The sequence below is a fragment of the Carlito syrichta genome, unplaced genomic scaffold (genome assembly GCF_000164805.1).
Source record: "Carlito syrichta isolate Samal-C Ts95f unplaced genomic scaffold, Tarsius_syrichta-2.0.1 Scaffold305756, whole genome shotgun sequence".
In the NCBI taxonomy this organism is placed as follows: Eukaryota; Metazoa; Chordata; class Mammalia; order Primates; family Tarsiidae; genus Carlito; species Carlito syrichta.
Window position 1 is genome coordinate 971,513 of NW_007249852.1, and position 11,820 is coordinate 983,332.

An 11,820-nucleotide genomic window follows, 5' to 3' on the forward strand; every position below is an offset into this window, starting at 1 on the left:
AGTGGCCAGGAGCGGCCACTGCACTCTAGTCTGGGCAACAGAGTGAGACTCCAACTCAAAAAAAAAGAATATTAACTGCAGGGCAATCCCCCTGCAGGCCCCTTCTCCGTGTGGGAGCGTTTCTGTCCTTCTGTCCTCTCAATAAATCCTGCTTTCTAAAAAAAAAAAGGAAACAAAAGATTATTAACTGCAAATAGTTACAAGTAATAGCCCCCTTTTTTTCTTTACTTTTCATTTATATTTTATACTACAAGTATGATAGTCAAATTATAAGCTTCTCTTAAGATCTGTAGCAAAAGCCTGGATTTTATTTACAGAGTATTATAGGTGCAGTTTGTTCTTTAATAAATTTTTTCTTATTGTCAAGAGAATGATAAAAATTTGGGACCAGATTTCAAAATTTTTTCAAATAAAAAATATAAAGCGTGCACGTGGCACTCAATATTTTTATTGTTCTCTTACATTATTTCCTCTTTATCCAGCACCATTTAAAATTGTTCTTTTTCATACTTCTTAAAATTACTTTTTTTTTTTTTTTGAGTTGGAGTCTCACTCTGTCGCCCAGACTGGAGTGCAGTGGACGCTCCTGGCCACCGCAGCCTCGACCTGCTGGGCTCCGGCGATCCTTCTGCCTCAGCCTTCCAAGTAGCCGGAATTATAGGCATGCACTACCACGCCTCCGGCTAATTTTTTGATTTATTGTAGAGATGAGTTCTCACCAAGTTGCCCAGGTGGGTCGCGAACCTGCAGGCTCAGGTGATCCACCCACCTCAGCCTCCCAAAGCACAGGCTGAGCCACCGAACCCGGCTGTGTATTGTAAGTACTTATTAGAACTTCACTGCAGTGAACTGGACAATGTTCTCATGTCAGCATCGTTCTTGTTCTATATGATACTAATATGCCTGTCCTATGGAGAAAAAGACAGATTGCTTTATGTTTGGCCTTGTTAATGACAGATCAAAGAAACAATGAAAAGTAGCAATTTCATTAGTAAAAGTCAATATGAATGCAATTGTTTTGGGAATGATGAAAAATGACACTACTCCAAAGTATGACTATATTGACTGATAAAAGCATGTGACAGTGTTTCTTGTTCTTAGCTGTATAGATATGTGCTCCGCATTTTTAAAAATTTCATTTTAATGATCTTTTTTAAAATTGTATAACAATTTTAAAGACAATTTCTGTTTTATAGTGATATCTCATAATTGAAAATTTTTATTCAGTAAAAATCTAGTTTTTTCCTATTTTTTAAATTGTAGTAAAATATATATAAAATAAATTTACCATTTTAAACATTTTTAAGTGTTCGATTCAGTGAGTACATTCACAATATTATGTAACCATCACCACTATTTCATCATACCAAAAAGAGACTCTGTACCTGTTAAGCAATAACTTTCAACTTCCCTCTTCTCCCCAGCCCCTGGCAATCACTATTCTACTTTCTGTCTCTATGAATTTGACTACTCTAGATAACTCATATAAGTAGGATCATACAATAATTGTCACTTTATGCCTGGCTTATGTTAATTAGCATAATGTTTTCAAAATTCATTCATGTGGTAGCATGTATCAGAACTTCCTTCTTTTTTATGGCTGGTTAATATTCCATTATATGTCTATGCCACATTTTGTTTATTCATTCACCTATTGATAGAAATTTGGGTTGTTTTCATCTCAGGGGCTATTGTGAATAATGCTTCTATGAACATCATTGTACAAGTATCTGAGTACCAGTTATCAATTCTTTTTTTTTTTTGAAGTCTCACTCTGTCATCCTGGCTGGAGTGCAGTGGCATGCTCATGGCCACCGCAGCCTCGACCCACTGAGCTCAGGCGACCCTTCCACATCAGCCTTCCACGTAGCTGGAACTACAGGTGCACACCACCACACCTGGCTAATTTTTTTATTTATTGTAGAGACAAGGTCTCACCACGTTGCCCAGGCTGGTATCAAACCCCTGGGCTCAGGTAATCCTCTCACCTTGTCCTCCTAAAGTGCTAGGATTACAGACTTGAGCTACCACACCTGGCCAAGTTTTCAGTTCTTTTGAATATATACCTGTGAGTATAATTGTTGAGTCATGTGGAAAGTCTATGTTTAAGTTTTCAAAGAATCACTAAACTGTTTTCCATAGCAGCTATACCATTATACATTCCCACCAGCAATGCACTAGGATTCCAGTTTCTTCACATCTTTGTCAACACTTGCTATTTTCCTTTTTTTTTTTTTTTTACTATAGCCATCCTAGTGCATGTGAAATCTCATTGTGGTTTTTATTTGCATTTCCCTAATGACTAATGATGATGAGCATTTCATGTGCTTATTGGCTGTATATATATCTTCTTTAGAGAATGTCTGTTGAAGTTATTTGGACATTTTTAAATTATAGTGTCACTTTTAAATTGTGATTTTCAGCTGGGTGTGATGGCTGAACCTGTATTACACCTGTAATGCCAGCACTTTGGGAGGTGGAGATGAGAGAATTGCCTGAACCCAGGGACTCGAAACCAGCCTGGGAAACTTGATGAGACCTCTTTTCTACAATAAATCAAAAAATTAGCTGGGCTCGGTGGCTCAGCTTGTAATCCCTCACTTTGGGATGCTGAGATGAGTGGATTGCCTGAGCCTGCGGATTCGACACCTACCTGGGCAACTTGGCGAGACCTCATCTCCACAATAAATCAAAAATTAGCTGGGTGTGGTAGCGCGCGCCTGTAGTTCCAGCTACTTGGAAGGCTGAGGCGGAAGGATCGCTGGAGCCCAGCAGGTCGAGGCTGCGGTGACCAGGGGCGTACCACTGCACTCCAGCCTGGGTGACAAAGTGAGACTCCAACTCAAAAAAAGAAAAATTAGCTGGGATGGTGGCACATGCCTGTAGTTCCAGCTACTTGGAAGGCTGAGACCAGAAAATTGCCTGAGCCCAGCAGGTCAAGGCTGCGGTAACCATGAGCATGCCACTGCACTACAGACTGGATGACAGAGTAAGAATCCAACTCAAAAAAAAAAAAAAAAAGGCTGGTCCTATGGTAGTGGGTTATCAGAACTTATTAACAACTAGTGTCACTAAAGTTGGGATATAACCCACCACTGCTAAATTTCACTGGCTAAAAAAAAAAAAGAAGAAATTATGATTTCTTTCTTTTGGGGGGGGGTTGGAGTCTCACTCTGTCACCCGGACTGGAGTGCAATGGCCGCTCCTGGCCACCGCAGCCTCGACCTGCTGGGCTCCAGCGATCCTTCTGCCTCAGCCTTCCAAGTAGCTGGAACTACAAGTGCGCGCTACCACGCCCGGTTAGTTTTTTTTATTTATAGTGGAGATAAGGTCTTGCCAAGTTGCCCAGGCGGGTCTTGAACCCGCGGGCTCAGGCAATCCACTCACCTGGGCCTCCCAAAGTGCTGGGATTACAGGCTGAGACACCGAGCCCGGCCGAAATTGTGATTTCTTAAACTGGGTTCTTTGGACTCATTCTAACAGAAGGGATTTTGGCTTTCTTGGTTTCAGCTTCCTTTGGAAATGTAGGCCTCTGGACCCCAATAACACTGCCTTCTTTTGTTTCTCCAACAAAAACAATGTAGATTAGAAGTCACTTCTTGCTGTCTCTAACTCTGGGTCACTTCACTGTTCCCTGTTGGTCTTTATGTACTCCATCAGTTATATATTAAAATGTTTGCATTAAATTCTTGCTGTTGTAAATATTTGATGTGGTTTCTGTTATACTGGATAGATTCTGACATAGAGCCTAAAACTCCCTCATTTTATAGTTGAGGAAATTTGGATGTTTTTCTTTAAAATACATTTTAGAATTAGTTGGTCATGTTCAAGGAAAAACTTTGCTGGCATTCCTGAAACCCAGGAACTTAAGGAATTGCTCCAAATTCATGTTGTTAGTAAAAGGCCTGGTGGTGTTGGGACCACGATGCCTCTATTCCCAGTCTTACTTCTCATTCTAACACAAAAATTTCTAGGTAGGGAACAGGGTAAAGGAATGGGAGAAGGGTGCTTTTTTAATTTTTAATTTTTATTTTTTTGCCTTAAATGCCTCTGTTTCTTTTTATTTTTTTAACCATGTGAATCTGTTTTTTGATTGTTTGTTTTTTGAGTCGAAGTCTCACTCTGTCACCCAGGCTGGAGTACAGTGGCACAGTCACGGCTCACTGCAGCCTCAACCTCCCATGATCCTTCCTTTTCAACCTCCTGAGTATCCAGGACTATAGGCACATGCCACCATGCCTGGCTAATTTATTGATTTTTTTTTTTTTTTTTTTTGTAGCAACAAGATCTTGTTATATTGCTTAGGCTAATCTCAAACTTCCGGACTCAAGCAATCCTCCCTCGTTGGCTTCCTGAAGTACTGGGATTACAGGTGTGAGCTGCTGTGTCCAGCCTTAAAATGTGTTATTTAAAAGCTGCTGAAGAGCCGGGCTCGGTGGCTCAGCCTGTAATCCCGCACCTTGGGAGGCTGAGGTGAGTGGATTGTCTGAGCCCGCGGGTTCGAGACCCACCTGGGCAACTTGGTGAGACCTCATCTCTACAATAAATAAAAAAAAAAATTAGCCGGGCATGGTTGCGCGCGCCTGTAGTTCCGGCTACTTGGAAGGCTGAGGCAGAAGGATCGCTGGAGCCCACCAGGTTGAGGCTGCGGTGGCCGAGAGCATGCCACTGCACTCCAGCCTGGGTGACAGAGTGAGACTCCAACTCAAAAAAAAAAAAGCTGCTGAAGAATCGCAGACATGTATTCTGCTGAAGTACCTACATGTACACCAAACTTATTGAAAATAGTTTAAATAGTCCTTCACTTCAACCCCTAACCTGTTGTAAATTTCTTAATTCAAACACAAAGCAATAAAACTAATCCCATAAATACATTAGCCTTAATTCTCAACAACTTATAACCATAATCATACACTGATGTGTGTGGTTCTAAACATTAAAACTGCATCATGAGTGTACATTAGACTTCATTTATCCCCAAAGAGCAAGTTGCCTAGGGAAAAATTAGGAAAGAGTATGTGTATGGGTTTGAGGGAAACCTAAAATATAATGGTCATCTGATTTTTCTAAGAAAAGAAAACTCTTTAGAGCATTATAAAACTAAAGCTATTATCTGCAGTCTTTTTAAGATTAGTCTCTTTGTTCGGTACAATGTTATGACTGTCTCCTATCTGAGTTCAAACATTTCAAAGCTAGCACTAGAGTAACCCTTACCAGGGGTGAAAGGTTTCAAAGGAAGTTTTCTTCTAAGTTATCTGGAACAGTGAGCGGAACCTCACTGTGATGTTTTGGGAATTTTACCCTCCAGTGAAGTGATTATAAATAACAGGTAATTTATCTTTTAACTGTCAAAATTCATTGGCAATAAATGTGCAGTGGTATACTCAAAAGACACAAAAAGTAATGTGAGTGGATAAGAACATCTTATAAAAAGTTTAGCCGGGCTCGGTGGCTCAGCCTGTAATCCCGCACTTTGGGAGGCTGAGGTGAGTAGATTGCCTGAGTCTGTGGGTTCAAGACCCGCCTGGGCAACTTGGTGAGACCTCATCTCTACAATAAATAAAAAAGTAGCCGGGTGTGGTAGTGCGCGCCTGTAGTTCCAGCTACTTGGAAGGCTGAGGTGGAAGGATCGCTGGAGCCCAGCAGGTCGAGGCTGTGGTGGCCGGGAGCAGCCAATGCACTCCAGTCTGGGTGACAGAGTGAGACTCCAACTCAAAAAAAAAAAAAAAAAAAAGTGTACATACTGGGAAAACCAATATCTCATATTTTCAATCATTCATGAGTGCCTGCAGCGTGCTGGATATCAGGGATTATACAAAGTTTAGTGAAACCATGACTTTTATGGTCAGTGACATTTAGGAATTAATCTGATCATGGAGAAAAATTCATACTTATGAGTAGAATATGAGAAATTATTACTTGCCAGAGAAAATAGGAGAGACCAACTAGAGGAAATAACATTTGATCTGGACGATGGAGATGAATTGTAATTCAGGAAGAAAGGAAGAATAATTTGCACAAATCGTACATACAATTATTTGCTAGACAGTTGCTTACAATAAGTGCAGCTTAGATGATACCAAAATGTCACTGTATTATCATTTGTAAAAATAAAGAGGAGTTCTATTTACCAGAACTATTCTTAGGAATTATAGTATCTGTACAGGCAAAATAAAGAATATACAAGCTTTTCGGGGTGCCAGTGGGGTTGAGATCTCAGGATATACTAAGATAACTGGTTGCTAAACTCCAAAACAGAATGTTTTTCTGAAAGGTACCTGCACATTTTTCTTTAGTACTCAGGAATTGTAGCTTCTTCTTTATTTTTATTTTAATACCAGCAAGAATAAGCTCATAAAACCTCTTCTTTAACTCGGTGTTAAACAGCTATGTGAGAACTATCCGTTTAAAGGGTCCAGACTAATACTGTGACTAGTACCCCAATTGTTCTGAGTGCCTATACAAGAGTCAATCCTAAATCTGCTTAATTTCTTTTTGTTGGTGGTGGTGGTTGTTGTTTTTGAGTTGGAGTCTCACTCCGTCACCCAGGCTGAAGTGCAGTGGCACGCTCACACCCACCCCAGTGTCAACCTGCTGGGCCCCGGCGATCCTTCAGCCTCAGCCTTCCAAGGAGCCAGAACTACAGGCGCGCACTACCATACCCATCTAATTTTTTATTTATTGCAGAGACAAGGTCTCGTGAAGTTGCCCAGGCTGGTCTTGAACCCACGGACTCAGGCAATCCACTTGCCTTGGCCTCCCAAAGTGCTGGGATTGCAGGCTGAGCAACTGAGCCCAGCCAATCTGCTTAATTTCAAAGCCAGTATTCTTGGCTGTGTATCATGCTGCCTCAAGCATATGACCAAAATGCAAACAGACAGGTAAATCCAGAGAGGGGAAAGAATTATTAATCATGATTCTACAAATTGTACTGCTGGTAGTTTTCTCACAAGAGTATATTATAGCAACCTTCACATTGTATTTTCTTCAACTTTTTATCATAGCCACACATTTTTCAGGCAGCTTAAATCCTTTAGGGAAAAAAATGGGATAAAAATGAGTTAACACACAAGTCTATACTGCTAAAGAAAACTGCCACTATATATTTGTTATCCTCAGGAGATTACTACAATCAGGGAGAAACTCGTAAGAAAGAACTTTTGCAGAGCTGTGATGTTTTGGGGATTCCACCCTCCAGTGTAATGATTATTGACAACAGGTAATTTATCTTTTAACAATGTAGAAATTCATTGACAATAAATGTGCAGTGGTATGCTCAAAAGACATTAAAAAGTAATGTGAGTGGATAAGAATATCTTATAAAAAGTCTGCCTACTGGGAAAGCCCATATCTAATATTTTTAGTCTTTTTTTTTTTTTTTAATTGGTTGGAAGTTTAGTTCAGGAAATGAAAAGGAATGGTATATTTTCAGTCTTTATAGTGGCAGATGACATTTGCCGGCAGAGTATTAAGAATGGCTATAGGTAGGGAAAAAAAATACTTCTTTTATTTCATTGTATTGCAAAGCCTGTATGCTTTATACCCCTCATAGACTGAGTTTTTTATTGTTGTTGTTGTTGTTCAGTTCGGTTAGTGAAGGCCTAGGGTCGTGGCCTGGCTGGTTCCTAGGTTCAAGACTGCTTAGGAAACAGCAAGGTATATTTCAAATGTCAAATCCACAGCAAAGTTTAATAAAGGGTAAGTTAAGCAGATAGACAAAGGAAAGCAGATTAGAAAGACTAGGTTCTGTAGGTAGCATGTGGAAAACTGCCTAGCACCTTTAGAAGATCTACAGCAGAGCCTAGGGATGGGAAGAAGCTGTTGATGGTGTTAAGCTGATTTTTAAAAACCCACTTTGATGAAAAAAGTCCAGTGGACTGTTAGGCTTAGCTTAGCTTCATGCCTTGTCCATGAGCTTAGTCACTCCCCCTGAGTTTTCTTTTTCATTTCAGCATCTGCCTTAGTAAGCTGCTTTTTTTCCCCAATGGAAAAGGCAGTGGTGTTTTTGTGAGCTGTGAATGAATTAGCCTTCACAGAACATGCACTTCTTCCTGTTTGAACCTTCATGACATCACATAGAAATGTCAACTATAAATAGCGGAGAGTAATGATGAGTTTTGTACTTTAGAATGATCACTTTAATGATAGATAGGATTGAAGAGATCAAGATTGTGGACCAGTTAGTCTATTGCATATATCTCCCGGTGAAAGGAGAATGTCTCAATTTAGAGTAGCAGCAGCTGAGATAGAGATGAGGGAATGAATTCAAGTTTTATTTTAAAAGGTTGTGGAAGCTGGGCATGGTGGCTTAGACCTGCACTCCCAGGACTTTGGGAGGCCAAGGCAGGAGGATTGCCTGAGCCCAGGAGTTCAAGATTACAAGGAGCTATGATCGTACCACCGCACTCCAATGTGGATGACAGAGCCAGACCCTGTCTCAAAAAAAAAAATTGATCTAGCAGGAATTCAAGGAACAGAAGAAATCTGGGATAATATAAACCTACCTAGATATCTAGATGGCTAAAGATTAGGATAGTTTGCAAAGGAGGAGAATTGGGTTATGAGGAGACAGATTAGGACTCTTTAGCATATGGGAGGATTAAAGCCTTTGCAGTGAATGAAATTGCCCTGGATTAGCTGGAGTGATAAGAGAGTAGGGGATCATTCAGAGGAAGTAAAAGCCGCAAACGTAATTAGAGAAGAATTAGAAGTTTGATATCATGAAAACTAAGACATAGGGGTGGGAATACTTCAGAAAATTATGAGAAAAATTAGAATCATCTGCCCAGTATTAAACAAAACTAGCATTAGGTGGTATAAGAAATTTTATATCCTGCTTTTATCCAGTAGAGAATATTTTTAGCATTTCCCCATATCATTAAATAATCCTTAAAAGTCATAAGTGGTTGTAAAGATTTTATCATAAAGATGTACCATAACTTATTTAACATTCTCCTACTATTGGATATTTGAACTTTTTCTAATATTAAACCAAACCCAGGCTCACACCTGTAATCCCAGCACTTTGGGAGGCCAAGACAGGAGGATCACTTGAGGCCAGGAATTCAAGACCAGCCTGGGTGATGCAGCAAGCTCCTTATCTCAACAGGAAAATTAGCCAGCTATGGTGGTACACACCTGTAGGCCTAGCTACTTGGGAGGCTGAGGCAGGTGGGAATAATTCGAGTTTATAGTGATCTATTATATATAATCATTCCATTACACCCCAACCTGGGCAACAGACCAAAACCCCAAAACCCTGTCTCAAAAAAAAAGAAAAAGAAAAAAAATTATAATATTTAAGTACTTAAAAACGTAATAAATGTTTGAAGTCCTGACTCTTTCCATAAGTAGATTTCTAGATGATGAATTACTGGGTCAAAGTATAGAACTTCTTATAGTTTTCTTCATCTAATTCTTTTTTTTTTTTTTTTTTTTTTTATTGTGGAGATGAGTTCTCACCAAATTGCCCAGTTTGGTCTCGAACCCATGGGCTCAGGCAGTTCTCTCACCTCAGCCTCCCAAAGTGCTAGGGTTGTAGACGTGAGCCACTGTGCCTTCCCCTAAACAGTTCCTGCAAAGATTATTTTGATTCATTTTACTTTAGTTATTGTTGTGAATACTATTTTTTAGATAAATTTTAAAGAATTTAATGCTAGTATGTAAAAGATTTATTGATTTTTATGTATATTTCTTATATATTCACCACTATAAAACTTTTACAGGCTGGGCGCAGTGACTCACGCCTATAATCCCAGCATTTTGGGAGGCCGAGGTGAGAGGACTGCTTGAGTTCAGGAGTTTGAGACAAGCCTGAGCAACTTGGTGAGATCTCGTCTCTACAATAAATCAAAAAATCAACCAGGCGTGGTGGTGCACACCTGTGGTTCCAGCTGCCTGGAAGGCTGAGGCGGAAGGATCACCTGAACCCAGCAGGTCAAGGTTGCAGTGGCCAGGAGTGTGCCACTACCCTCCAAACTGGGCCACAGAGTGAGACACCAACTCAAAAAACAAACAAACAAAAAAAAAACTTTTGCAAAAAAAACCTAAAAGTATTTCACCTGATTCTCTTAAGTTTTATAGGTGAATCATCTGCAGATGATACTAATACAGTCTTCCATTTCAACATATGCCTCTTATTTCTCTTCCCCTTCTTATTGCTTTGGATGAAATTCCAACAAAGTGGTAAAAGCAGACAACTTTATCTGTATTGATAATTTGATTGAGAACACATATGATGTCTAGCCACTAACAGTGCTGTTGCTGGCTATGAAAGATATTCTTTTTTTAAATAATTTTTTCATTTTAAATATGTGGGGTACAATTCAGGGTTAGGTATACAAATGTTCATTATACAGGTACCCTTGTTGATGAGGTATGCCTCCTCCTTCCCTGGCAGTTTCCCACTACTGCCAGTCCCTTTCTTATAGTATTACGATAGTTGTTCAAGGTCTGATGAAAGATATTCTTTATTATATTAGGCATTTTTGGGAATTGATGTTTATCTTATTAGATTTGGGGAGGGGTCCTGTTCAGTACCCTACAAAGTGATAAAGGAAAAGTTTATATTTATTCTCATTCTTACTTAGTACAAGATAAACATGGGAGAATTTCTTTTTTTTCTTTTTTTTTTTTTGAGTTGAAGTCTCACTCTGTCGCCCAGACTGGAGTGCATGGCCGCTCCCGGCCACTGCAGCCTCGACCTGCTGGGCTCCGGCAATCCTTCCGCCTCAGCCTTCCAAGTAGCCAGAATCACAGGCATGTGATACCACGCCCAGCTGATTTTTTGATTTATTGTAGAGATGAGGTCTCGCTGCCTAGGCGGGTCTCGAACCTGCGGGCTCAGGCAATCCACTCACCTCACCCTTCCAAAGGCACAGGATTACAGGCTGAGCCACCGAGCCCGGCTACATGGGAGAATTTCTTCTCTGTCTATGCCAATTAATTTTGTGATGCTTTAAAGAGCACAGATCTAGATAGAGCCAGACTTCCCAGACAGAAACTATAGCTTTATCAGGTTAACTGTATAACCTAGGAAACTTACTTAATTTTTACAGGGGGGGGGATTTTTAAATTTTTAATTTAAATTTTTTTAATATATATTTTTTATTTTTAAATTGTGGGGTACAGTTAAGGGTTAGGTACAAATATTCATTGTGCAGGTACCCTTATTGATGAGGTGTGCCCCCCCTCCCCAGACAGATATTGACTACTGTTAATCCCACCTCCCGGCCTCCCCCCCATAGTTTCCCGCCACTATCAATCCTTTTCTTATAGTATTATGTTAGTTGTTCAAGGTCCACTTATGAGTGAGAACATGTGATACTCAGATCTTTGTTTCTGTGAGAGATCACTCAGCATTATAAACTCTAATTTTATCCAGGTTGCTGCAGAATTCATGATTTTGTTCTTTTTTATGGGTGCAATTTACTTAATTTTTATTCCTAAATTTTCTCCTCTATAAACCTTGAACAGTATATAGTTTTGAGTCAATCTAGGAAAGAAATAATTTGCTCCTTTATTTTTAATGATGAAACATCACCCTTTTACTCTGTGGGTATTAAGTTGTGATTTGTTTTCTCACTATTAATATTAATAATAATATTAATGGATCATCTTGCTCCGGTACCCCATTTGCATACAGACTCCTGCCTGTGCAGTGTCTGCTTTGGCCCAGCAATGCGTTTTTTTTTAAATGTCAGATCTGATCTGTTGAGAACCAGTGGTCAAGCCAAAGGTCAAAATCTATATTCCCACCAGGCTCGGTGGCTCAGCCTGTAATCCCGCGCTTTGGGAGGCTAAGGTGAGTGGATTGCCTGA

The 11,820-nt window shown here is 39.9% G+C and overlaps 1 protein-coding gene across 2 annotated transcripts in view; it reads left to right on the plus strand.

The window, feature by feature from the left end:
- PIGL (phosphatidylinositol glycan anchor biosynthesis class L) overlaps nt 1–11,820 on the plus strand; it is a 91,550-nt gene that overhangs the window by 2,908 nt on the left and 76,822 nt on the right. For both annotated transcript variants that reach the window (XM_008062613.2, XM_021714762.1), the window contains exon 2: nt 7,120–7,219. In XM_008062613.2, coding sequence (XP_008060804.1) covers nt 7,120–7,219 — 100 coding nt within the window. The remainder of the gene's footprint in view (nt 1–7,119; nt 7,220–11,820) is intronic.